Raw genomic sequence first — 27,969 nt, forward strand, 5'->3', positions numbered from 1 at the left:
TTTAAAGGCTTGGTCAGAAAGTAATCTTCTTTACAATGTTTTAAAAAATTCTATCAGGAACAGCAACTGTAAGGTTCTGAAAAAGGACTCTTGCATGCAATAGTTTTAAAGACCATCTGCTGATGAGATCAAGTCCAGATGGTCATATTTGGAGAAAGTGTGCACATCATGCCAAATTCTGGTGCTCCAGCTAGCTTCCACTGATCTCTCCATCAGAGCAGATGTCCTTAACTGTGATGAGAGAGGAGTGAGCTCAGAGTTTGACTGAGAAGGGGAAAATGTTCGTTAGATGCACAAGTGGAGCCAATACGATAAAAGGTATCCATAAAGCGCTCTCCCCTTTTACAAGTGCCTTCAAAAGAGAAAAACAGGGGTGTCGTTTGCCTTAGGAAGTCCCTCAACTCAAAAGTTCTAATTACTCACTCTGCTTCACATTCTGAGCATACTTCAAGAGAGATAGTCGCCTCTAAGAGGCGGATGGAGTTCTTTGGAACGGAAGGCCACAGCTGAGCCACAGATCACAGTAGGACAAGTCAAGTTTATACAAGTTTCTTGGGAGGCATCCAAAGAGGCTCAGTTTTATTCCACCTTTTTGTTAATTAATGGGTAGGCAAAAAGAATTAATTTTGAGGTCCCCGATGGAGGAAAATAGGGAGATCAGCATCATCCACCTGGGCATTTCTTCCACTGGAGAAAACATAAGGATCCGTGATCTAGGTACCACATTCGCCTGAAGATACCTCTCTAAATTTTCACTTGGGGTGATGGAGGAGTAGATGGGACTGACAGGGGCAAGAGGACATAAACCTCTTCTAAAGGTCTACCTCAGAGGAGAGGGCTGTGAGAAGGACCAGGGTTTCAGACATCCTTTCACAGGACAGAGAAGAATATAAGAAGAAGGGCCAGTGGTTTCTTAGGAATCTGATTAAACTGGGCAGAGTAGAGGAGTAGTCACAGATGTGGTAGAACCAGGAGGATACATAGGCCCTGAGAAACTGGCAATGGCGCCTGGATTTAAAGATCTCTCTTAATAAGGAAGAGGGGAGGGCTGGAGATCTCCAAGCTTCATGTGCGGCTGAGAATCCTCCCTTGGGTGACAGCCCTTGCAGAGGGTAGTGAAGGAGGTGGGAAACAAGGAGTAGTTGCCCAGTTGTCACCCACCTTACCTTCTTACCTGGGACTTAGCCTTTGTTTGCATTTAGTTTTGTGTTTGTCTGACAGAACTAAGTCTTAATTTCCATCCCCTCCCCACTAAAATAAACCGTTTTTTTTTCCTCATCCTTTTCTTACAAACAAGAAACCCTCTTTTTACACCCAATTATCTCTTGAGGTGACTACTTTTCAAAGATGTTCAGTTTTTCCATCCTACCTTGGAACCAAGCTCCTCTGCTCATCTTAATTCAATAATGATATGGTATAATGCAGGGATCGGCAACCTTTGGCATGCGGCTCATCAGGGAAATCAGCTGACGGGCCGGGCCGGTTTATTTACCTGCAGCGTCCGCAGGTTCATCCAATGTTCGCTGTTCCAGGCCAATGAGGGCTGCGGGAAGTGGCAGCCAGCACATCCCTTGGCCCGCGCCGCTTCCCACAGCCCCCATTAGCCTGGAGCAGCGAGCCGTGGCCAGTGGGAGCCGCGATCAGCCAAACCTGTGGATGCTGGAGGTAAACAAACTGTCCTGGCAGCAGATTTCACTGACGGGCCGTGTGTCAAAGGTTGCCGATCCCTGGTATAATGCATGTCTTGGAAATGTGTTTATAGATGCTCATAGTGGTGTAATGGTGTCAGGTTCTGAGGTAATACGATGATCCTGGACCAGGAGAGGAGGAAAATGCTCTTGCTTTGCATAGCCAAGTTTGATTTGATCAGCTCTTAATGTTAAAGGTAAATTGCAAAGCAAATAAACTTTTGCTTTTGCCATTTATAGCTTCTTTATGATGTATACTGACAGCCTAAACACTTTTTATATTTAAAAGTTTCTTTTCTTATTATTTTCTTCATCAGATTGATTAGCTCCTGACACACCACTTTTCCTTGGAGGACTCTGTCAACCTTTGGTGGACAAGCAGCAGGACGTCACAAGGGACCATCACCTGATCTGTGGGTCTTACTCAACATACCCTTTTCCGCACTTGGGGTCTGGAAGATCTGCAGCTCACATTTCGTTGTCCTGTCATATCATGTTCAGAGTCTTCCAAAGAGTGCCGAAGTAACATAGTACTATAAGAAGAATGGGATGTGGGGGTAGCAGAGGAGATACAAGAAGTAAAATCGGGGCCTCAATACCTTCCAGCGTGTGGGGGGGAGGGGGGTTAAGGCAGAAAACCTGCTTCAAAAAACCCCATCTGTATCTATCATGAAGGAGCAGTAAAAAGCCTTTTTCTATTTTTTTTTTTTTTTTGGTTTGGCTTAGCTGTTCACTTTTAACTGCTTTACATTCCTCTCTCCCCCTCTCCATTAGAAAGGAAAAAAGCACATAACCTATTCAGAACTCTCGGGACCACCAAATTTTTATCTCTTGTCAGTGTCCTCCTCTGCAGGAGAGGGATCAAAAGAGGGAAGAGAAGTACTTTAACTTGCCCTGTGAAGGAATGTAGTTAGTGCTAGGTCACAGTTCTCTCTCCCTGCCATGTCAGAAATAACTTTACATTCTTACATAACGGTAAGCATCCTGTCTGCTTAAGGCTGTTTTTTTTTGGAGGGGGTGGGGGGTTGCAGCAAGTTTGTTTGGGGTTTATGTGCAGACAGAACATACACTAAAAGCACGTGGTAGGCAAACACGGCATCCTCCTGAATAAAGAGGTTACTTTTGTGTAGCTGCTGTCATCTAAACAGAAATAACTTGTTGCCATAAATAGATTTTAAAAAGACATAAATTATAAATTCGTTTTAACCATCTACCCATAATTATTCTGAATATAGACAATGCCTGTGTAGACAATTTAATCTTGATATTTTAATCCTATTTAGACAACCTAACCTGAAGTTTCAGAGCCAATCCTAGGCTAGTATCGGAGTTCAATCTTTGATGGAAGAGATCCAAAGAAGCTGTGGGTCATCGTGAGCATGGGCACTGATGTTAGGGAATACAACATGTTAGGGGAGTGGTACCAGAAACAGAATGTGTCCACCCCCACCCCACCCATTACTGTACAGCCAAGGCTTCCTCAGCAGTGGAGCTTGGGCTGAAAGTGGAGCAGGAGGTGGAGTAGAGCTGCAGCTCGGGTTGGAGCTGGTCTGGGGGTGGAGAGGGAATGAAGGCAGATCCTGGCTGGGGGCAGAGCAGGGGGCAGAGTGGGTCTGCAGCTTGGGACAGAGAGGCAATGAGGGTGAAGCTGAGCCTGGAGGCTGAGCAAGGCTGGGAAAGGAGCGAGGTTGAAAGTGTGGTGCTCCCTCCCCGCCCCCCATCGGGACTGGCCCAGGTCCTGCCACATGCCCCCCTGAACATTTCACCGTACCCCCACAGGGGTCAGGCTCAGTTTGGGGACCACTGTGTTAGGGCCTACACTAGCCCTGCCCTTGTAATGACAAATTTCTTGCAATGGTTAACATTGGCACAGCTCCACTAGTGGAAGGAATAGTGGGATTGCTGTAGACAAGGCTCTAGGTGGGCTCTGGTGTTTTAAAAACTGTCATCTAACCCTACTTAAACAGGGCCTATAAGACATGACTTCCTGTTACCAACTCCTTCCCTACACTAGCGCTGCCACTTTTGCTATCACAGTGGGCTGGTCTTCATTACAACAGTTAGCTCAAATCAGTACACTCAAATTACTCCACTTGAGCTAGGCTTAATGACCATACTGCAACCACACAACTACACAGAATGATGGGATTAGCCATTGAGCTGTGGTAACTCCAGCTGCTGCATCTCCACTGCATTACTAGTTCCAGTGTCAGCAGCACTCGAGTTTCAACACACACACACCCTGATGGGCCAGCTAGCTTGAGGTTAAAACACCACCTAGAGACTTTTAAATGTGGACGTAAGGGGTGGCAGCATTCCGAGTTACACCTCAAGCCAACACTGCAGTGAAGACCAGCCTGCAGGAGGAACTGGGCAGGGATTAGCAATAATAGGACAGTTTTCCAGACAAAGCCCCGTACAGACAAGCCCTTGGGGCAAAAGGATCTTGTTGTAGCAGCCTGGGAAGTCTCAGACATTTTCTTTCTTCCTTCCTTCCTGACCTGATCCTTGCTCCTGGACGACAAGTTCATTGTTGGAGACAACTGCAGAAGGACCCAGATCCTGCCTCAGAAAAAGACCCAAAACACCCCCTCAAACTCCTGTAAGCACTACTTCACTGACTGCCAGCGTGGGAAGCCTGAATGCAACTGCTTCTAGCTCTGGAGACAAACAATTGGCCAGAGGAATCTCTAGCCTCAAGTCCTTCAGTCCCTCGGGGGAAAAAAATAAAAAATAAATTTTCCTGCCAAAACTGCTGGTGTGCTGAACCGAGAGGGTAGGGGAAAAAACAGCAAAAACAAAAACAAAAAAAACCCACACCCTGCCTGGAACGCAGAGGCCTGAGGGAGGACCTCTGCCTTCCAGCATAGAGGCTGAAGACTGGGCTCTGAGTAGGAGTGAAGTTCTCCAGTTGCACCACCAAGGGGAGCTAGCAAGCCACAAAGATATAAAAAGTCGTAAGGGGGCTCTGGTGAACCACCTCTGAGCCTGGGACAAAGGCAGGAAACCCATCAGTATTGGATTTACAGTGGAGGAGGTACCCATGCAGAATTAAGACTCTGCATCCTGTTATCAATCTGCTGAGCCTCCTTCCTCCGCTTGATTTGTGTCACTGTTCTAACTAAATTATCCTTTACGAGAAGATTGTTTGGAACTAAGCCCATAAACTGATGATCCATGAAAAACCATTAGTAACCTTTCAGTTTCATAAATTATTTAAGCAACAGAGAACCAGCCTAACAATCAGAGCTGGAAGGGGTCCATCTCACATGAAAAAATAATGTTATAGTTCTGCAATAATTAAGAAAAGTCCTTTGTTCTTCAGAGCTTGTTCATATTTGACTATGCAATATAGAATACTTTCCCCAGCAGTACGACATCTATTGCAACCTCCTCTTCTACGTTCGTACCAGCTCTATCCAAACAACCTAAAGAGGCAGGATGTTTAGATTCTTAAAAAAAAAAAAAAAAAACACCTCTCTGGAAAGCATGAAAAAGTGACCTCTGTAACCTGCAATCTTTGTTTCTCAAACAAGATTTTAAGCATTCTGTTCGCTTTGCTAAGGTTTCATACACCAAAACAGTGTGACATATAATCACATCCATGCTGAACAGTTGTATTTCTGTGCTGCTGGGATACATCAGAAGTCCCTCAGGAAAGTGCTACTGGAAAACAGGAATGTTTCTGACAGCAGCAAATGTTAAGATGTGCTAATATGCACAGTTCAATCTTTACATTCATTTATTACCACAACACTTCCGTTGATCCCATGGATCCAATCATCCTCCTCCTTCTCTTGAAGAGAATGCAGAATTCTCAATGACTTCAACAGCAGCAAGATTAGACCCTTTTTCAATGCTGTGAATTAACCCTGAGTCTCTTTTTTTTTATTCTACCACTTCTAACAAAAAAGAAAATCATGACCACTACCACAAAATGACCCATCTCCAAATGAAGAAGATAAACAAAGAAATTCAATTAATGCCACCAGTTCATCCTTTGTTGCACTTACAGACCACAGTACAAATGGTATATCCCAAGTACCCTGTAGTGCTGAATTTTTAATCTTAACTTTGAATTTCATTTTGGGGTTAAGCAAGTTCTTTAACTCATTGTGACTATTTGTCAGATTTACTTCTAAAATAATGTGAACAAAGTGGTCAGATTCATTAATGAACTCATTCATAGCACGAAAAAGCATCTTATAAAACTTCATTGTATATTACTGCCAAAAGACCCTTGTAAAGCTGAACATTTATGGCAATTTCCAAGTATTTTTCAAAAAGGGCATGGGGAAGTGTTGGTAAAAGGAATGGGTATTATTGGGTTCAAGATCGAGACTGGACGTCAAGATGAGATCTATATTCTATTCACAGCTCTGCCACTCTGGTGTGCAAGTCAAACTTTAAGGATAGGTCTACACAGGGATAAAAAACCCACAGCTGGCATGGATCAGTTGACTCAGGCTCGCAGGGATCAGGCTCTGGGGTTGAAAAATCCCTATGTAGACATTCAGGCTTGGGCTCTGAGGCCCTATGAAGATGGAGGTCCCAGAGCTCAGACTCCAGCCTGAGTCCAAACATCTACACAGCAATGTTTGGCAGCACAGCCTGAGTCCCACAAGCCTGAGTCAGCTGACATGGGCCAGCGGTGGCAGTGCCATGGGTCTTTTCCCCCCTGTATAGATATACCCTGAGGGCTAAATTTTCAAAGATTCAAAGAGCAGTGCCCTTCTGCCTCAAACTCATCCCTTCAATGCCTCAGTTTTGCAACATTTGTAAAGTAGGGTTTTTCTACTTATCTACCTCATAGGGGTTCTATAAGGCTCAGTTCTATAACTAGTTGAAAAATGGTGGGTTTTCCCCTGAAAATTTTTATTTCCAGCAGAAATTTGAATGCAGAAATATTTTGTTTTGTCAATACTGTCACTTTGTCTCCTAGGAGTTGCAGTTCAGTCTCATGTTCCCTGATTGGACTACATCTCCCATGATGCACCATGGTCTCCCTTCTTTGGAAAGAAAAGCTGTTTGTTATGGGAGTCCCTACCCATGAGGCATTATGGAAGATGCCCCATCGAGCAGAAGGGGAACATGAGGCAACTGAACTCATAATGAGGCACTGTAGCAGCATTTCCAAATCATAATATTTTGGTTTTCAGCTGAAATATTTTGACCAAAAAGCAAAAATAATAATAAAAATCAATGTTTTCAAAGAACACAGACTTTTCATGAAAAAGTATGTTTAGTCAAAAACTCAATTTTCTGTTGAAAAACAGTTTTGATGACAAATATCTGACCAGCCTGACAGAGTTAAGTAACATTTGTAAAGCATTTTTAAATTCTCAGGTGGAAAGCACTATAGAAGTTCAAAGTATAATTATTATAAACAATTTATTTTTTATAGTGGAGGAGAAAAAATATTTCTTTTTTAAATAACAATAGCGATGTATTGAAGTAACATTTTATAATAGCTTTTCAAGTAATAGAAAATCTGCCGCTTTAAAACAGCTCCTTTTACGCCACTATCTTGCAGACCATCTGGGCAGACCGTTGCACCCATATTTCATTTGTGAGATTGTGACCTTATTTAATCTCTTCACATACCCAGATAAATGATGGACACTTTTCAAAGCAGACTTTTCTGTACCTCATGACAAACAATTTTACACTGCAACATTAGGAATACTTCGAGGTTGTTAACGGATGAAAAATGAAGCGTAATCTATTCTATTATTGTATACTGTAACCTGGTATATGGAAAATTCACATTTTAAATGTATGCAAGAATGTAGCAAAGTTTCTCTGTCTAATGAGATTTTAATTTATTGCTAGTTATCTCCAAACATCTTGTGATCCCCTGTACATTAACCGAGGATGGACAGCATTAAAAAAACCAATGGAGCGCAGGGGCGGCGGAGCGGAGATCTGCATCATCAGTTGAGACACTGAATATTTGAGTAAGGGAACTGTGCTAATGATATCTTTTATCTGAATTTAGTAAATAAGTTATATGAATGGTGTAGGTCTTTACCCAACAGTTTAGAATGTCACCTCTACTAGATTTATGCTTCTCTTTCAATGCATCTCAAAATGATCTACTTCTTTTGAACACAAAGGAAAGGAAACTGCATAAATAATTAAATGTTTAGAGTCCCCTGACCAGCTGAACAAACAGAGAGCAAATCCAGAATAATATTAATCAAGTGAAACAATATTACTTCATGGAAGTTTTTTTTATAAGCAGGAATTATTGGTGAGCAAATACTCATGAATCCTCTGCATTTTGCCAGAACTCTTTCTACTGCATATAAAGTTTTATTAGAACAGGTTGACAGGAGAGATTATCAATGGCAGAAGTCAGTAAGGACAGGCACAAATGTTCATTTTCACCTCTTTTAGAACTTTTCAACAAGAGAAATGGTAAATTCTCAAGGGAATCTGTCCTTGCAGCAGGAAAGGGGAGACAACAGCTGTCCTGATCTGTTGCTGACCTGTCCCCCTTCCACACTTCTGTTGCTTAAATCCAGAGCAGCCTAGCTGTCCAAGGACTCACTGTCCCACTTAAACCCAAGATCCTGATGGGTTTATGCAATTCCAAGGCCTATGGACCTTTGCAGGTCCTATAATGAATGAGAAAACCCCAAGTCTCACCACAAAAGCTCAGATTTCCCAGTTAATCCATCCCCCGGTCACAAAACAGTCTGATGCTTAAATTTGCAGGAAAGGCATTTGCAGGATTTGCACCTCACCTCTCCCAAAGACTGCACCGTTGGGAGACTGAACTGCCACTTCCCAATAATTCTAACCCCATCAAGTGGAATCTAAACCTGCTGTCCAAGCACCATGACCAAAGTTGTGACCCAGTAGAAAACAAGCCATAAATTAATATGACTGCGATATGAATGCTCCTATTGTGTAGTTTGTGCCCACACAACGCCACCTGTGCAATTGCTTCAAATCTGAAATGGTACCCACACAAATCATTGTACCTTACAATTGCCCAAAAGTATCTCACCCCAACATGAACTGACAACAGGAAACCTGACCTCACCTTGCAGGGGTTGAGTATGAAGAGGCCTGCTTCCATCAAGCACTGCCTGTTAACAGCCATATACTGCCAGTCATCGTGTAATCCAGTACCTTTTAGAAGTGCTAGGGTTAGTCAATAATGGCTTCCCAACAAGGGAGAGCAGCAATTGATTGGCACATGCCACAGGGCTACACAAAGATTTGTGGTCACCTTCTGTGTCCTGCCCCACATACCAAATTTTCCTGAGGTGACATTTAGAAACTTACTGAATTAAGCTAAAATTAATATAAACCAGTTGTATACAGACTTAAGTATGTCTTCCTTGCAGGGGTTTGTCTGGCTAGGCTGAAAGAATGACAGGAGACATTAGATATGGGTTTAATCAGGCCGCAACTTTATTAGATAGACATCTGGGACTATCCCGGCAGATAAAAAATGTACAGTGCAGGTGCAAAATTTGTGTCCTTCCAGCAATTCCCTTGCCGGGACCTTACCAATTCCAGCCAATTGTCGGGAGGGGGGGAAGAGGCTTCCACAGCTCTCCCCCTATTTATCTAGGTACCTCCAACAATTCCCTTGCCGGGACCTTACCAATTCCATCCAATTCTAGGGGGTTGAGGGGCTTCCACCAGTTTCCTCCCCCCGTTTTCATCCTGGTCCCTCCAGCAATTCCCTTGCCGGGACCTTTCCAACCACCACCTCCTTCGCAGGAGGGGTTAAGGTGGACTATGATGATGGGGTGGTTGACTCCCTACTGTACCAATCAGAGGAGTCCCCAACTGCCTCCTGACTTGCTTAATTACCAATCACCTCTCCTTAATTCCTTTTCCAGGCCATTTTTCCATTCTTTTGTGCCTTCATTGATGGAGTACCTGCACTGAACATCTGCTACACAGTTAAATAAATAGTTGCGACATATGGCCTACCGCCCATCATGCTGTGCATGAACAGAGCTTACCTGAACCTGCTGCGAGGAAGGCGAAAAACCCCCACTGCACCTGGCCAATATGGTGGTAAGGGAAAAATTCCTTCCCAGCCCTCCTTAGCGGGGCGGCTAGCATAATGCCCACAGCAGATATAGCTAAACACCTGGCATATTTGTGACCTAATAAGGGAGGATGGGGGGGGGGCTGCCCAGCTTGCTCCAAGTGGATGAGGGTGGGGCCTAGCCCCATGATGATCTTTTAAAAACTCCTCATTCCTATGTGGTGAATCATCCACCCCGCTGACTGCTTTTTCAGCAGCTTTACGTCTCCCCTCCTCCCTGCAAGCCAGAAAGCAGTGATCCACCATGCTGACTGCTCTTCTAGCAGTCTTATATCTCCCCTCCTCCCACCAAGCCAGAAAGCACTGCCTTCTTCTCCCGGCCAGCCAGACAACCCCCGCCCACCCGCCTGCTTAAAGTGCAGGGTGGTGATTTTCACTGGGTAAAAGAAAACTAGCCATGATCATTGAAAGAGGAGTCAGAAATGATAGCGCACATGCAATCGATAGTGAAGAATACAACATGGTTAATGAGTTTGCATATTTAGGAAGCACAGTTACTGCCGATGGCCAACTCCAAAAGGAACTGGAAATAAGAACTGGGAAGGCAAATGGAGCCTTTTCAAGACTGACAAATATCTGGAAAAATAAGGAGATTCACACAGGAACCAAGATAAAGTTATCCAATGCCTTTGTGATACCCACGTTGTTATATGCTTCTGAAACTTGACAAACACTAGAAACTTACAATAGCAAACTTCTTAGCTTCATAGCAAATAGAGCATTCCATCAGAGATGCTTGTGAAGAATACTTGGTGTCCACTGGTAGACTGTTCAGCAGACTCTAAGAGACAATGATTTGAGAAAGAAGGCTAAAAGTGGTTTGGACATGTTGCATGGATATCAAAAAATAGTATTCCTAGACAAGCCCTTGATTGGATACCACCGGGTGGAAGATGGAAAAGATGAGGGCAACAGATGACATACAAAAAAAAAAAATTGAGAAAGATGCCACTGCCATGGAAATAGATTGTAACAGAGCAAGAAATGCTGCACTAGACAGATGGAGGTGGAAAGACTGGATTCCAGACATTAGTTAAACCAATATACCTGCCAGCTCTAAGAAAGGTAAAGGATGATCTACACCATACCGTGACATTTCATTTTGACATCACAAGTGGGTGGCATTGGGTAGAGTACCACCAAGTCTTCCCTTTCCCCCTCGCCCAATCAAGAAAGGGCCCAATCCAAAGAGCCTAGCAGAGTATCTGAGTTCCAGCAAGGGGGAATCAAGCCTAAGAATTCCCAAAGAGCCCAGGGGTGCAGCTGAACCCCAAATGAAAGGGAACCAAGCCAAAGGAGTCAAACAGAGTCCACACTGCATCTGAATGCCAATACAAGGCAGGCAAGTCCAAAGAGCCCAGCAGAGCACGCATGATCACATTCTGAACAATCTACTTTGTCTCATTTTCCTGTCAAGTGGATGGAGCTTGAAAGAGAACCACTGCTTCCGCCCTGCCCATCCAGCGGCAGGTTTGAATGCCTCTTAAATATCATGTACAATTCAGAAGTTTGACAACAGTGCCATTTTGGAGGGTTTTTCCCATATAAAAATACATATTCTGAGTTGTAACAAAAAGATGCACCATCATCGTTCTCTCCCTCTGCCCCCAAGGAGCAACTTATTCCTCATAGGGATACACGTTCAGACATACAACCAGACACAAATACTAATTCAGTATAGTCAGACAATTGCCTTGCTAATGGCCAAAGGGAGTGAAATTAACTCCTAATCCTTGATCAGACAGTTGAGGAGGGTTGGATTTAAGATTTCAGCTATAATGCTCTGAATAAAACCTAGTTATAAAACTTCATAGACATATACTGAAATAACAAGCCACACCTAACAAATCCAGATTGACTTTTTGCCATTCAAATGATATTTGAATCCTAGAAGTTAGTGAAGCAGGTTAAAAGAACACTGTCAACCTGAATATTTCTCAAGTGATTAATTTAAAAAACAAACAATTATTACAAGGGTTTTTATGTCACCTTGTTATTGTTTACAGCACAAAAGAAACTGATTGATTTGAGTATATGGGGGAAACAAACTCACTAGTCAGAACACAATGCCAAATGCACAAAGTAAACAAACTAAAAAACAATTTTTTCACTAACATATTTTCAATCTGAGATATAACTTGTAATTATATATTCTGAACAAAATTCTCAGAGAGAAATGTGATTTGTACGTTGTCAGTGTCTCTACCAAAAAGAAAAAAATGCAAATAATGTAAAGGGGGGGAAAAAATCTACCAAATGTAAATGCCTCCAATATCATTGCCATGAGATAGAAAGGGGCTGGTTCTGTGTAGAGCAGGAGAATTTATCACAACTAATCTGCTACAAAGCGAGAGAAGAGATGGCTTAAACAGCAACATTGTTCTCTCCCCCATTCCAGAAACCAAAGATAAACTACGGTGTTTCTGATGAGCAAGGTTACCACCTTCACAGAGAAAATGAAATCCCACTATGGAAATGATCCTAGACTAGATGCCTTGACCATAAGCAATAAAGGGAATGGAAAACAGGGCCTACGCTCTGAGTTAATACAGAGCATTCTCTCAGGTGCAGGGACTAACTGATTGCCATATGTGGGGCTGGGAAAGAATTTTCCCCCAGGTCAGATTGGCAGTGACAAGGAAAGGGGGGGGCGGAGGATTCGCCTTTCTCTGCAGTGCGTGGGTGCGGGTCACTTGCCAGGATTATCTGGGTATATTTCACTTAATCATTTCCCTGCCATTGCAGGGGCCTTGGTATTGGTGCACCTCGAGCCCTCCTAATCTCTTCTCTTCCTGTGGCACATAACAGTCTAGTCTCTGGTGGCCTGTAATACTTCAGTCTAATTTTGGTTGTTGGTTTAGTGTGTAGGTGCTGCTGGTGGCCTGTGATATACAGGATGTCAGACTCCATGATCTGGTGGTCCCTTCTGGCCTTGATCTCTTTGGCTATGACTCTAAAACCAATCTTTTAGAGCCATGACAAAGAACATGGCACAATGACAGCCATATGTGGAGTTACCACATAAAAGAAACAACCCATTATCTTGAAGAGACTGACCTTATCGCTTACACTAGCCCATAATCAGCTTAAGCGTAGAGGTCACACACTTCGTTTATGGGGAAGACATACGCTGATCACACTGTTGTATGAGCACTCCCTGCTGGCCTATTATTAGACATGCATGAATGGCATCCTCAAGGGTACCCTCTCCAAAACCAGGTGGAGTGCCACCGTGGTTGTTGCAGCTAGTTTAGTGGGGAGAAATAAAAAAAAACCAGAAGCCTGTAGAATAACAGGGTGGACTTTGACATGATCTTGTTTCTGGAAAAGGGATATTACTGGCAAAAATAGAAAAGAAAAGGAAGGGGAGAAAAAAAAACAAGAGAAATTAACTTGCTGTGCAATAAACTGAAACATTTCTCCCTATGCATTTTGCTTATTTTACATAAAGTGTGATTGAAAACAACTGTCAATATGTCCTATATAGTTCTATTACAACAACCCCAATATACATTGTACTTGCATAGGTTGTTCACCTAATAATAACTCTTCTCTTAACCCTCAGTTTTCTAAACCGGAAAACACAAGCAAACAAGCAAATCAAATGTCACTTTGAAAACACTTTTTTCAGTCTCCACTTTTATGTAACAATTGATCACACACTTTGAATCTGCACTAGAAGACTGAACTATTAAACCTAATTATCTTCCTTATTATCATACCGTAGCACTGATCAATAACAATGCTCTACAACCAAAATGCTTCTGAAATAAATGTAGTCAAACTTTACTAATTCTGGGTCACTGAGAATGAAAATGATGCTTAAAATTGTTGATTGGCTCTAGTTTTCAAGATATGCTATTAGGTCAGTATATACGACTCTTGACTTGGGAATGGCGGAGGATAAGTGAGTTATAAAGGGAAGGGATCTCAATTTAAACCAGAAATGACTAAAATACATCTTTGACTGGATCTATGAATAAATCTATGACTGGGTTTGGACAGTACTTGCTTTTTAGGCAAAACAATGAATGATGCAATCTGAAGCTGGTATTGCGTCATACATAATATGAATTGCATCATGTTATTCCTTGAAGTCATGGATGATGCAATCATAACGCAGCTTACATCACTCTGCTGAACAAATTGCCCTATATCAGCTCTAGAAATCATAGTGTCGTACTCTCTTATTTGTCAGTGTTTGATTTTGCAAAGGGACACATTTCTGTTTAGCCAAAGTGAACAGAGATGCCTTGTACTAGTGTGAACAGTGCAGATAACTTCTGCTATGTTTGTGGTGAAGTGACTTTTGCATCACAAAAGCGCAGTCTAACCACTATGGTTAAGAAAACCTATCACCTTTATTCTGGCTGCAAAATTGGAGATCAGGACAAGAGGTGGGCCCCACACATATGCTGCAACACTTGTGCAACAAATCTTCGCCAGTGCTTGAACAGGAAAAGGAAATCTATGCCTTTTGCAGTGCCAATGATTTGGAGAGAGCCAACAGATCATACCAGCAATTGTTACTTCTGCATGGTGCCTCCAGTTGGGAAAGGTGTGTCAAAGAAGAAAAAGTGGACTGTGCATTATCCAAACATTCCATCAGCTATACGCCCAGTACCCCCCGGAGAAGGACTGCCGGTTCCTGATGCACCAGAATCATTCTCACTTGAATCAGACAAGGAAGAGGAAGAGGATGAAACTTCTGGTCCTGAACCATCAATGTCACAGGACCCACATTTTCTCCCATCCTCCTCCTCTGAACCACCTCATAACACAAGGTGAACTGAATGACCTTGTCAGGGATTTGAAACTACCCAAGAGTAAGGCAGAGCTGTTGGGCTCCAGACTACAGCAGTGGAATCTCCTGGCAGGTGATGTTAGGGTTTCCATGTTCTGTGACCGTCAAAAGGATCTTGTCCCATTCTTCTTCATGGAAGATGATCTTCTAGCCTGCAACAACATCAATGGTGTGATGGCAGCCCTCAACATCGTTCACGATCCAGATGAGTGGAGACTGTTCATTGATTCGTCGAAGACGGGTCTTAAAGCTGTTTTACTGCATAATGGCAATGTTTTGCCATCAATTCCAGTTGGTCATGCAGTCCATATGAAAGAAACCTATGACAACATGAAACAACTTTTGTGGTGCATGAACTATGACCAACATCAGTGGCAGCTTTGTGGCGATTTGAAGGTTGTTGCTCTCTTGCTTGGTCTGCAGACTGGATACACAAAGTACTGCTGTTTTCTCTGCGAATGGGATAGTCGTGCAAGAGATTCCCACTACATCAAGAAAGATTGGCCACTCCGACAGCCATTGGAGCCTGGGAGGAAAAGTGTTCAGCATTCACCACTTGTTAAATCAAGGAAGATTTTGTTACCACCCTTACACATCAAGTTGGGTCTGATGAAGAACTTTGTCAAGGCCATTGACAAAACACAAGCAGCTTTCAAGTACCTCCGTGGAAAATTTCCAAGGTTAAGTGAAGCTAAGATAAAGGAAGGTGTCTTTGTTGGTCCTCAGATTTGTGAACTTCTTCGAAATGATGCATTTGACCATGCACTGTGTGGCAAGGAAAAGACGGCATGGAAAGCCTTCCAGTTAGTGGCAATATATTTTCTCGGAAACAACAAAGCAGACAACTACAGGTTGTTGGTGGAAAACCTCCTCAAGCATACAAAAGCCTTGGTTGCAACATATCACTAAAGATACATTTTTTGCACTCTCATCTAGATTTTTTTCCAACGAACTGTGGAGCAGTGAGGACGAGCACGGCGAGCGATTTCACCAGGACATTGCAACAATGGAGAAACACTATCGGGTCAAATGGAGCCCATCAATGCTTGCAGACTATTGCTGGACAGTGACAAGAGATGCTCCATTTAATGAATACAAGAGACAAGCCAAGAAGCGCCGAGTAGACACTGATTAGGACTAAACTATGTACATAATAGTTTTTTGCCTTTTGTTTCATATTAAATTTTATTTATATAACCCTTTTGCTGATTTTTAAAGTGTTACACAAACAGGACAGGTGAAATATCATGTAAAGCAACCATAAACACATGAAAAGACCTAGGTTTACAATTTATGATTAAAACTCTACTATCTACACAATAGACATAGACATAAAATGTAAAAACTTAAATATCTTAGAAACAGTAGCCAATCAGTTGTTTTAATTGTCATATTTGAATTCAGCACATCAAAATACATAATAAATAGCACATTTTATCTCTGAAGCAGACGACTTCTCAAAAATTGTAGACCAGTGTAATTATCCAGAATAAACTGCTGTGATCTCTAGTTCAAGTGTATTTTAACATTTAAATAGCATTCAAGACAGGTATTAGAGACACAGTCCCTTGGGTGCACAGAGAATTTTGCTTTTGCTAATTGAAAACAGGCATGTAGAGTGGAATGTACAAGACTGCCAACAATCTTGCAAGGAGGCAATGCAAGTAGGAGTTATGTACTGTGAATATCACGTAAACCTGTCTTCAAATTAAAGAATTATCTCTATGCAGAAAAAAATTAAGTGCTTAATTATCAACACTCTTAATTTTACACAGTTCCAACTTAAGCCAAAAACCACATCACATCCCACCCTTCTAAGAGGTTGTCAGACATAAAATAAAAAAATAAACAATCTGAAGATTGGTGCTCAGTTAAAACATGTTTAAGTCTGCTTATTTTTCAACTCTTTTGCTATTCTGTTTTCAGCTTACATTAATAGCCTTCCTCTGCCACCTTTGCTGCAACACAAAGAGAAGGTAGAAGGGATTTTCCCAGAAACTAAGATCCTGATTAGAGCTGGTGAATAGTTTTCATTCAAAACATTTCACAGTCTCCCCCCCCCCCCCACACACACACACCATATTGTCTATAAAAACCTTCCTTTTCAGTCTAAATTTGTCAAGTATTCATTGAAAAAAAAACCCACAAAATACAAAAAAAAAAAAAAATCAGATTTCAGTTTTTTGGACAAAAACCCAAAAGTTTTTAAATAAAATGTTTGACAAAAATGAAAACTTTTTCGTGGGAACAAAAACGATTTCCTGACCAGCTCTAGTCCTAACCCTATAAGGTGCTGTACAGCCTCAGGTCCCTTTGAAAGCATGCAGGACCTCCCAGGATCAGTCCATGTGCAAATCAGTGTTACTCAGTTAAACATCCCGTTTCTCTTATGTTGGGAAAACTCTACTGAGGTCTTAAATGCCATCTCATATGTGTTGCAGCCATATTAAGAAACTACTTAACATATGAACTTTAAGCAGATTGAAAAAGCTCCTCTCGCAGTATAATTAATATATGTATATCTATCTTCATGACAGGGACATACTCTGAATGTATTTTACACAGAAGTTCTCTGAAAGTAATCCCTAACCAGAAAACCTTTACCAGTCTGCTTTAACAAGTCCTTAGAATTCAACAATCAACATCTCCTACTAATAGGAAAGCTAGAGATGCATTATACAAAGGCAAAATGAAGAAACACTCTGCAAAAAGGAGGATTTCAAATGCTTCATTTTAAACAGAAGGAATGCTAAAGTTCTTGGTAATCAAATATTCTAGAACCTAGCAAAATCCCTTGAGGGACAGCCATCAGCTGCAGTATAATATGCTGCTACACCAGCGAACAAAAGTTCAGTTTGTGATCTCCCTTCCTTATGCCAGCCCCAGTATAGGGGGGCAAGGTTAGCCCTTCGAGTTGATGGGAGTACTAAAAACTTTCTCCTGATACCTCCATGGGGCTGATGAAAGAAGTGGCTCTGGAGGGAATCAGAACAGAAAGGAGAAACCTAAGAAGAGTATAGTAAAATCCCTCGGATTCTCGGTGGGAGGAAAGGGAGCCTATTTTATTGAGTAACATTTAAATAGTCTTAAAAATTTTGGTTTTTTCCCCACGTTAAGTGGAGTTTTGACACAAACTAGACAACAGAGGCTGCAGCACCAGCAGTTCTAAGTTCTCCACACTTCTCTCAACCTGCCTTGGGGTCACCCACCCGAGGAGGTGAAATGTTTATTCCTCCTCATCAGTTGTGCTCCCTACTAATTAATGACAACTGTGATGGTGCCTTTGGTGTACATGCACCCCTAGAATAAAATCATGAACCTGTTTCACACAGGACAGGACAGCTGTCCAGTAATTTGGCGATACCATGAAAATGAGACAAAATTAAAAAGTGACCTACAAGCAAAAGGTTTCATGTCCCACTATCTCTACAAATCCCCTATAAAACTGCTCTTAAAAAAAAAAAAAGAAGAAGAAGAAGAAGGGCTTGACTCCCAATGCTTTATACGACTATGGAGTAATATTAAACAGCCTGCTGAAAACTCGCCAGAAACTAGTCTCTTGACACAGTCTTCCCCTCTCACACCCGTCTGCTACAATTACAACAAAGCCTTTCAGTAAAGGAACCAGGAGAAGCTCAGCAATATTCATATATTTGGAATTAAGATTTTCACAACATTTATAAAATGTACTGTGGTTTCTTGAGATGAATGTTATGTTGAGGCATGTTAAAAATAGTATTTATCATGGACTTGGCAAAATCCATGATAAATAACATTTGCCTCTAAGGGTCAAATTTTCAAAGGGTTCTACCACAAAAGTTGGCTATTTATATATGCAATCCAAGCATTTGCGTGCACAAATATGGATTGCCGCAGGCACAATGTGAACATCCTCTTTTGAAATGATGATATTTTAAGACCTACATTCAGCGCTCAGGAAATATTTTTTCCTCTTAATATGAAAAGCAATTAAAATAGCAATTACTCGCCAAGTTTTGGTTTTTACATCGGTAATGATTTACACCACTCAAGGCCCCAGTCCTGCAAAATTGTGCCCGTGCAGAGCCCCACTGACTTCAGTCAATACATACAATGTAATCACTGAACACAAAAAACACAGTTTTACACTTTAAACAAAAAAAGGATTTTTCTTCATCCACCCATAACCCTCTGAAAACAGGCGTTAATAACTTTAAAAGCTATTATAGAGCCATAACTCTATGACTTTCACTATAAAGCTATGGAAACTTATTTTCACAGCTCTAAAGAGAACAGTTCAGCAGCATTGCTTACTATGAACCAAGGTTTACATTAACTGCCAACGCAAAAGGCAAACCTTATGCAATACACCTGTCTGGGGCTGCTCTGAAAAAGGTGCTGCAGCAGCAAAATTATGCATGCTTAATTTGATACATTTTATAAGAAATAATCCACTCTCTCACAATGTTTGAAAAATCCTGAGTGCCAAGCTAATGTTATTTTAATAAAAACAAGAATTAAAGTAGCGTTGTTGTAATATTCCACTTAACAAAAGCCTCATTAGCTACATCGTTCACGGTTTATGACAGTAATGTTCAGACTTATCCTTACCGCAATGATTAGGAACAGTATCCATCTGTCCTGTTGTTATCCAGTTGTCGCTGAATAAAATTAATAAACAAAGGTTGCAAACGTAACAGTATTTGCTATTGCTTTTTCATTTCAAAACTTTGTGTTCCCCTTTTGATTGAGCTGTTTTAGGAGAATCAATTTAAAGCCTCAAATGTGTCTTTAGAAAAGCAATACTGCTATGAACAAAGGTCAAAACTGAAGATTTGAAACTGCTTAGAAGAGGTGTGGCTGCTGAAACTTGACATAGCTGCGTCACAGAAATTTTACTTTGGCAAACACAGCTTCCTGAATTCAAACAAATCTAAGACAGGGCTATCTTTTGTTCCAGCAATAACCAATTATTGCACTGACTTACATTCAAGGTCATTTAGGAAAAAAAGAAAATTACACCATTAGCTTTTTAACTCCAAGTAATATATATTTAAAGATTTTCCACACCGAACAAGTGTTACTCCTGTTTCAGATTATCACAAGTGAACATGAAAGAAAGTATATGTATGGCCAGCTCCAGAACAAGAAAGGTGAGAAGGCAAGAATTCAGATATTCACATTCTTCTTAGCAAACTCTGAGGTTTAAATTTTTCTTGCAATTAAAATTTCTCCCAGAAAACTCATGGTGTTATCCTTATAAAGTAAAATAAATAAATAAACAAAAAAATTTTTCTTTGCACTTACAGAAATCACTTAAAACCTTTTACTCTTATATTATCAGAATAATTGCTAAACCAGCTATTTTAAGATCATGTTACTGAGAAAGACATGAATTATCTAATGAGAATGTTATAGTCTTAAGTATCAGTAAGAATAATTTCATCCACCTTGCATACATTTTGAAGATGTAAGGCTTTTCTTATTTTGTTTGTTTATTCAAAAAGGGAATAAAGACAAGAACACATTATAAATTAACAACATTCTACTTAAAAACAGAACTAACTCCCTGCCTCCAGTCGAAATTATTTAATTGTAAATTTATATCAGGATTTAAAGCAAATGACAGAGTCACTAGGTGCAACTCCCCCCTCCAAACATTCAGCAATTAGTTCTCTTCACAAGTAAAAACTTGCTATTGTCACTACAACGGAAAAAATTGAAGAAACAAGAATATCCAGTTTTCATAGTAGATACTTTAAACAAAGTAAGTGTTTTGGAAGGGATGTAAAACCTCATGCTTCAAGGTTTTAAACAATCTCTAGCTATTAGGGGATTAGGAAGCAGGTTACCCACAGCTGCCTACCTTGTGGGGGGAAGGGGGGGAGCTGCACCTTCCAGTCATTTATGTCAATCTGGTATTGGCCATTGTTGGAGACGGGATACTGGACTAGATGGACAATGGGTGTGATCTCATATGGCAATTCCCATGTTCCTGCGTAAAAGACCATCAACCATGGGGAAAATTAGGCAATTTTTCTCAGGCTATCAAAGGGTTTCCTGAACAATTGTTAAGAACCAATAGTTTCTACATGAATCCCATTCAGTTTACATATTTAACTCTGTGTGTTTTCCTACTTATATTACAGTAATTGGATACTGCATTAAACAAGAATGAATAATGGCTACAAATAATATGATTGTGTAATACTTCATGCCACTCTAAAGGACAAAGAAAAATACAGCATGCTGTTTTGTTTTTTTGTTTGCTGCATCTCAGGGCACAAAGTAAAACATAATATATATCCACACAGGGAGCAACTTCGCTAAAGAAACTGTTTATCATATCCTAGCAGGAATTAAATAGATTTTTAAAAACACCAATAATAATGCACATATTTACCAAATTCACCTGTCAACAGATCACACAGAGAGTAGGGATTTGTAGTGAGTGGTCTAGACTGAAGAAAACAACTTATATTTTTAAACTATATTTTACATATAGTGCCTCTACATGTTCAATTAGACCTGATATACTGTATACAAATTTTATTAAGCAATAAAGTCATTTTTAATTCCCATAATACCCTGAAAATAGTAATAAGGAATTACTATAGCTTTCATGTTTTTTCCGACATGTATTATCGGAACATAACATTTTTAAACACTGGACTATATACATGCTTATTTGCAAAATATTTTTTTTCCTTTTTCAAAATCCAAAAAAATTGAATTAATCCTCACACCAAACTAATGTAGAATTCTCCTCAAGAAGTTACTTTGTATCTGTCAAACAGATTGAAATTATGAATAGATCTTTCTGTGCTTGCACACATCTATATGAGCATTTCATAAATCAAGATTTACACACACAAACACACAGATTTGCACAAAAAATTCTAATTGATGTTATCATCAGCATCATCGGAAAATCTGGGCCTCGGTGTTCTCCATCATGTGATAAGCTGAATGATCAGTTTGGGGATTTTGTTTGTTTTTAAATATATACACATGTTGATCTTTATTGTGCATGAACTATATGTGACTTTTTAAAGAGATTCTGAATTTTAGCTAGAGGGAGGACTGATTTAAAAAAAAAATCTGAACACCTAAAATTCTTACTTTATCTCCTTTTAAAGAAAATTGAATAGATTGGTACTCCTTCTATCGATGTATCAATGTGTTTGTTTTTAATTTATTTTCACGTACTACAAAATATTAGTACATTTCTGTTTTGTTCCCTAAAAATTACTAATTTTATTTCTCTACATAAATGGAACACTCTTTACGGACACACTAGAACTAACTCTTTTCTCTAAATTACACAGAGCAAGCTACAGGATTTCTGGACACATTGTGCCAGCTCTGAAGTTGGTACGATGGACAGAAAACAAAAGACATCCAATGGCAATGTTTCAGCAACTAAATTCATTATGCTTCCATTTCAATTCCTTACTACAAAATACCACTGAGAACAGGAACTTTGCAGGATTTTGTTTTAAGAGCACTGGAGATGGATAATGAGAATATTCAGAGTTACTTTAGAAAGAGTGAAACATTTTTATAAGGGATATAAACCCTGATTTGCGAGGGCACAAGTTAGCTATTAACTGATAAAGTTTACAAAGAAACTTCTCCTATTAGGTTATTTAACTGTGCACGGTGGAGCGTCTTGTCTTGCACTTCTTCTGATGCACCTGGGACTAGCCACTGTTGGACACAAACTACTAGATCGCTGGTCTGATCTACTAAAACAACCCTTCCGTTCTGTAGATCTGAAACATCATAACTCAGATAGTGACTCTTTGCAGCAGGAATCTGCTTTTTATGTATGACTCAAATGGGCCATGCACACTCATCAGTTTAAATTAAAGGTAGTTACCAAACATTGTCAGAAGAAAAGCATGGTCAACTTAGCCAACGTTCTGTACCTCATTTACAGAAACGGTGCAAAAATCTCATAATACCCCAACAGGCTCAAACTAATCATAGCAAGGATCCAATATGCTAAAACTGACAAGCCCATAACTGTCATCTTTTTATTTTTCTTAAAAATAAAAAAATAAAAAATAAAAGACATGTTTGTATTCACCTTTCTTTTTAAAGCTACACCAACTTCTTTCTGTGGCACTGTCAGCCTTTGGATTTCCATGCACAAATCTGGCTGGAATTTAATGCTTCATTAACTCTTCATAAGTCTTCTCCTTAGTCGCAAATAAGCAGCCAGAACGAGGCAGCCAATGGCAACATGGCTCCAACAGGATCTGTGCTATCACTGGAAGGGGAGGAGTTAGTAAGCTAAATGAGGGGGCAGCCATCCATTCAGGACGACAACTGCCTTTGCTGATCTGGATCTGTGGAGTTGAGTCTGCATCCCCGTGTCAGCACCAAAAGACTCAGATATCCCTCACAGAGGAGAGAGAGAGAGATTCCCAAAATGTATTTGATGAAGTTGCAGAGTTGTCAGTCTGATTTTTGTGGATTTTTGTGCAAGAGGAGGCAATTCAGTCCTGAACCCAATAGACATTCTTAAACATTTAACTTTCTTTAAAAAAGGAAGGAGTCTAAATTGACAACTGAAGGGGCATGTTCTCCCCTTCCCAATAAAACCCAACACACACACACACCTCACCGCAATGTATAATACCTATGTGACTCTACCACATTTTTCGAAGTGATGGTACTGTACGAAAATCATAATAGCCAGACTAGATCAGACCAGTGGCTCATCTATCCTGTTTCTGAGAAAGGCCAGTACCAGCTGCTTCAGAATAAGGTGCAAGGAACCCAGCAACAGGCATTTATATAATAACTTGCCCTCTGGAAATTTTTCTCCCAACCCCAATAATTAGAAGATTGCTTATGCCCGGAAGCCTATCACTTCCCATATATTTTTTTGTTATTTTCTGTAACAACACTCAATATTCTTGTTATTCCTATAAATGTCTAATCTATCTTTGAACCCTGCTAAGAGTTTTGGGCTCAATGACATCGTGCGGCAATGAGTTCCACAGTCTAAATATTCTCTCTGTGAAAAAAGTATTTCCTTTTATGGAGTTTGAATTTACCATCTTTCAGTTTCATTTAATGTTCCCTAGTTTTTGTATTAGAACTAGAATTAAAATAGAAATTTCTGATCTACAGTACCTTTTCTATACCATTCATTATTTTAATACACTTTTATCAAATCCCCTCTCTTTTATCTCCTTTTTAAGATAAATAGTCCAAATTTTTTCATTCGATCTTCATACGAGTTGTTCCATGTACCTAATTATTGTTGTTGACCATCTCTGAAATCTTCCCTATTTATGCTATATTCTTTTCGAAATGAGGAGAGCAGAACCAACAGAGTATACCAGAGGAGGTTGTAATCTTGATTTATACAAAGGGATAGTAATATTTTCAATATTATTCTCTATTCCATTCTTTAGATGTCATCTTGTTTGCTTTTTGGACTACTGCTGCACACTAAGTGGAGGTCTTAACTGAGCTGACCACAATGATATCCAAGTGTCCTTCCCCACTCCTCCCACCCCCAATTTAATTTAGTGGGATGAGAAGGTCAGATTATTCCCTCCAACCTGCACTATTTCACATGTCAACATGCTGCCAATTTATTTAGCTTGGTTAGGCCCCTCTGAAGTTCTTTATAATGCTTTCTGATTTTGACTACATTACACAACTGTCATTGGCAACTTTTACCACTTTGCTGTGCACCACCTTTTCTAAAACACACATATTAAGCAACCCCACTTCTAGTACAGAATCTTGTGGAAGCCTGCTGCTAAAGTTTCACATTGGCGTAAACTGATCATTTATTTATTGTATTCATTTTTTTCTGGCTCTTAGCAACTCTCTGATCTATGACAGCAGATTCCTTTGGCCCCTAAATACTTGGAATTCTTTGAACAGGTCACTCAGAGTGAACAGAAGAAAACAGCTTGATATTATTTATCTGGACTTTCAAAAAGCTGTCACAAAAGGCTACTGAAGAAACTAATAAATTAGCAAGTGATCATTTTTTTGCAGAAGCTGTGCTTATTACACCACATCATATGATCTTGAAGACATTTTACATTTCTGTTTTTATTTTTAATTTCCACAATTTGCCAGGCAGAGAGGGCTCTCAGGTCTACTTCCCCAGATCACCCTCTACAATTTATTTAAAGTTACTGGTACGACAGCCCTCCAATCCTCAGTTAAAGCAGCTGATTTTAATAAATAATTGTGGATTTTTAATAGTAGCTCAGCCCCTTCGTTCTTAAATTCTTTAGAACTCTTAGGTGTAAAACCATCTGCACAGGTATCATCACAGTATCTCATTTCTATTACCAGAAAAGGGCAGGGCAGGTGGTAGGGATCACTCTTCCAGCCTCTGTGGTGAGGACTAGTGCAAAGAAATCATTGAGCAATTGGCCTTATTTTCCTCAACTGCACCCTCTACCCATTGGTGGGTTAGTGGACTCACCCTCTCTCTCTCCTCTTGCAAGTTTCCTGGTTCTGATAAAGATTTTTTTTAATACCGTCAATTATTTGTCCTTCAAATCCATCATAGCCTTGCTAATTTCCTTCTTGTATATTATCTAGAGGTAGTTTATGCTCCTTTCTACTGGCTTCACTAGATTGAATTTCCTTTTTCTAAAGGATATCTGTTTGGCACAAACCTTGCCATTTAGCCACAATGGTTTACTTTTTGCCTTCCTGCTTCCTTTATTGTTTAGAAGTATGCATGCCTTCTGAGACTATTATTGTTTCCTTAAATAACATCCGTGCCAAATCTAATGATCTTAAGGATCTTAAATTTTTTTTTTGCTTTTGGCATAAGACTTTACGACTAACTTATTTTTTTAATCTATTTTTCTGAGTGGGATATTGAGATATTGAATTTAATTACAATGTGGCCACTATTATTTAGAGGTGCTTCTTGAATCAACTCTTGCATATTACTTAGGGTTAAATCAAGAATACCTTCTCTTCTGTACTCTAGAACTAAACATACTCAAGAAACAATGTTATTGGTCAACTGTTAAAAGCCCTGCTGTTCACAACAGAACCACATAGTATACTGGTAAGTACAAACATCCATCGCTTAATTTCTTTTGACTAGTATAAGGATTTACAAAACATATTTTCAAATAGCACTAATCCATTTTAACTCTAAATACATGGAAAAAAGATACCCACAGTTCAAAAATGTTAATCAATGTTTTAAATCTAAATCATGGCTTGACATGTCTAAAGGCACTAAAATAGATACAACACAATACAGAAAACGACTGACAGGTCTGTATGTTTAGTGCACATAAAGGACTGGCAGCAAAGGCTGAAGGAACTTGTCAATGCAAGTTGTGTAGCAGATCTTTAAAGATTAGTAAGTTAAGTGCATTGAATCTGGCAAAAGCCTTCTGCACAAAACAGCTTCAAAAAAGCAATTACTAACTCATTCAGCAAGAAATCTAAAAGAGCAAATGAAAACGCAAATCGCTTCCATCAATGAAAACAGGAAAACAACAAAACAAAGCATTAATAAATAAGGGAAAGAAGAGTATCTAGCATAAAAACTTAAAATTCCATAACTAATGAGAATCACCATAATGTGATTCACATCCATCTGCAGGAGGCAAGAAAACAGAGGTGTACCAGTCCCTTTAATTAGAATTCGGATAGCTCCTGTCTCCACCAGTTGGGCAGGGGGCAAACATCCCATTTGTCTCAATTCAAGCAGAAGATGTTTGGTAGTATGTGTGGTTAGTCATTCATTAAAATAGCTCATATCATACCAAAAGCCAAAACCAAAAGCATTAATTAGAGCCAAGTTCTTTGGTTTTTTAGCATGCCTAGCACAATGGGGTCCTAGTCCATGACTGGGGCTCCTGTGCACTATCACAAAACAAAGAAATAAATAAAATAAACCAAACCAGGAGTTGCAAAACTTTTACTGTAGCCCAGTGAAGTATCTCACAGACTACCAATAAATCAAGGATTGAAAAAGTTCTATAGCAGGTGTGGCCAAACTGTGGCTTGTGAGCCGCAGGCAGCTCTTTTACAGTTCAAGTGCGGCTCTCGGAGCCCCCACACGCACCCTCCCCCCATTCTCCACCTACATGACTGGGCAGGGGGGAGCGTCTGCCCTGCAGCAGGGTGGTTGGGACTAGGGGCTTCTGCCTTGCAGGGACGGCTAGGGTGGAGGGGGAGGGGTGCTAATACAGGGTTGTCCCTGCACTATAATGGCCAAAATGTGACTGGTGAACCACATGTGGGTCTTTTACTGTTAAAATGCGGCTCGCAGAACCCCCCCACGGCCTCCCCCATTTCCCACCTATCAGACTGCGGGGGGAGTTCAGGATCTCTGCCTTGCAGCAGGGTGATGGGCTTCAGCAGGAGAGGGGCTGAAGCCCCAAAACCCATCAGGCGCCTCCCATGGGGCTGAAGCCCCAAGTCCTGGCAGCTGTGCCCCGGCTCTGGAACTTCTGAAGATTGTCATACGTGGCTCGGCAGGTCAGTAAGTTTGGCCACCCCTGTTGTATAGGTAACTGTATAGATTTCCTAAGATAGAGTGTTTTTAACTTAATATTACATTTTAAATTCAGACTCATGTGACAACATCTGAAAACACTGTACTGATGAGAATTGAGTTAAGATCAAATCTGCAATATTTAAAATCTTTTCAATGCAGCCACACTTTACAATGGTCAAATTTCACAAACCAGTGAAGCACAGTATTACAGCTCAGTGTGGATCACCTTTTTAAAATAATTGGTTAAACTTCTCAATTTATCTGCTCATCCCCTTTTTGTATAGTGGATGAATGAAGTTATCACTTTGTTAATCACAAATGACCTTTGCTGCATAAAAGAATGCCCATTATGTTCATGATATTCTCATCTTCAAACATCTCTAAACATAAACAGTGACCCTATATTTTCCACTTGGTTAACTCTGGGTTCTAAGTACATGTCCCCAGGTCATGTTGGATGAACCATTGTGAAACAATACAATGATTGTGGAACACAGTTTAACACTGTAATCCTATACCATTTTACTCATCTTTCCTTTGAAACAAAGTACACTCAGGCTTCCATAGAACACATATGGTACTATGCAGGACTTCCTGAAGCAAAGCTATTTATAGTACAGAATACAATTGCGACACTATCTGTATATAATTTCTGTCTTTTGATATAATCTTACTGTGCCTTTCACTTTATACGCGTTTCAGTCAGATTTACTATTATTTGTGTTACGGTAGCACCAAGGAACACCAAATTAAGGCTCAAGGTCTGATTGCGTTAGACACTGTAAGGACAACTAACAATAGATGTAGCATATCTATCAGCATTTAGCAGAAAAAAAGATGTTGCAGCTGAAAAATAGTAACTTGTAGTCAATGTGTATATAAAACAATATAAGTGTGTGTGTGT

At 40.2% G+C, this 27,969-nt stretch overlaps 1 protein-coding gene across 2 annotated transcripts in view; it reads right to left on the reverse strand.

The window, feature by feature from the left end:
• Positions 1 to 27,969, reverse strand: part of EML4 (EMAP like 4) — a 258,689-nt gene that overhangs the window by 172,524 nt on the left and 58,196 nt on the right. Inside the window, exon 1 of one of the 2 annotated variants that reach the window (XM_054022073.1) lies at positions 19,160 to 19,333. The exons of the other annotated variant lie outside the window; for it this stretch is intronic. Within the exon in view, the coding sequence (XP_053878048.1) occupies positions 19,160 to 19,184 (25 nt within the window). The 5' untranslated portion in view covers positions 19,185 to 19,333. Of the gene's footprint in view, positions 1 to 19,159; positions 19,334 to 27,969 lie in introns of those variants that run through there. 2 annotated transcript variants of the gene reach the window in all.

Source organism: Malaclemys terrapin, chromosome 3, assembly GCF_027887155.1.
Source record: "Malaclemys terrapin pileata isolate rMalTer1 chromosome 3, rMalTer1.hap1, whole genome shotgun sequence".
Taxonomy (NCBI): domain Eukaryota; kingdom Metazoa; phylum Chordata; order Testudines; family Emydidae; genus Malaclemys; species Malaclemys terrapin.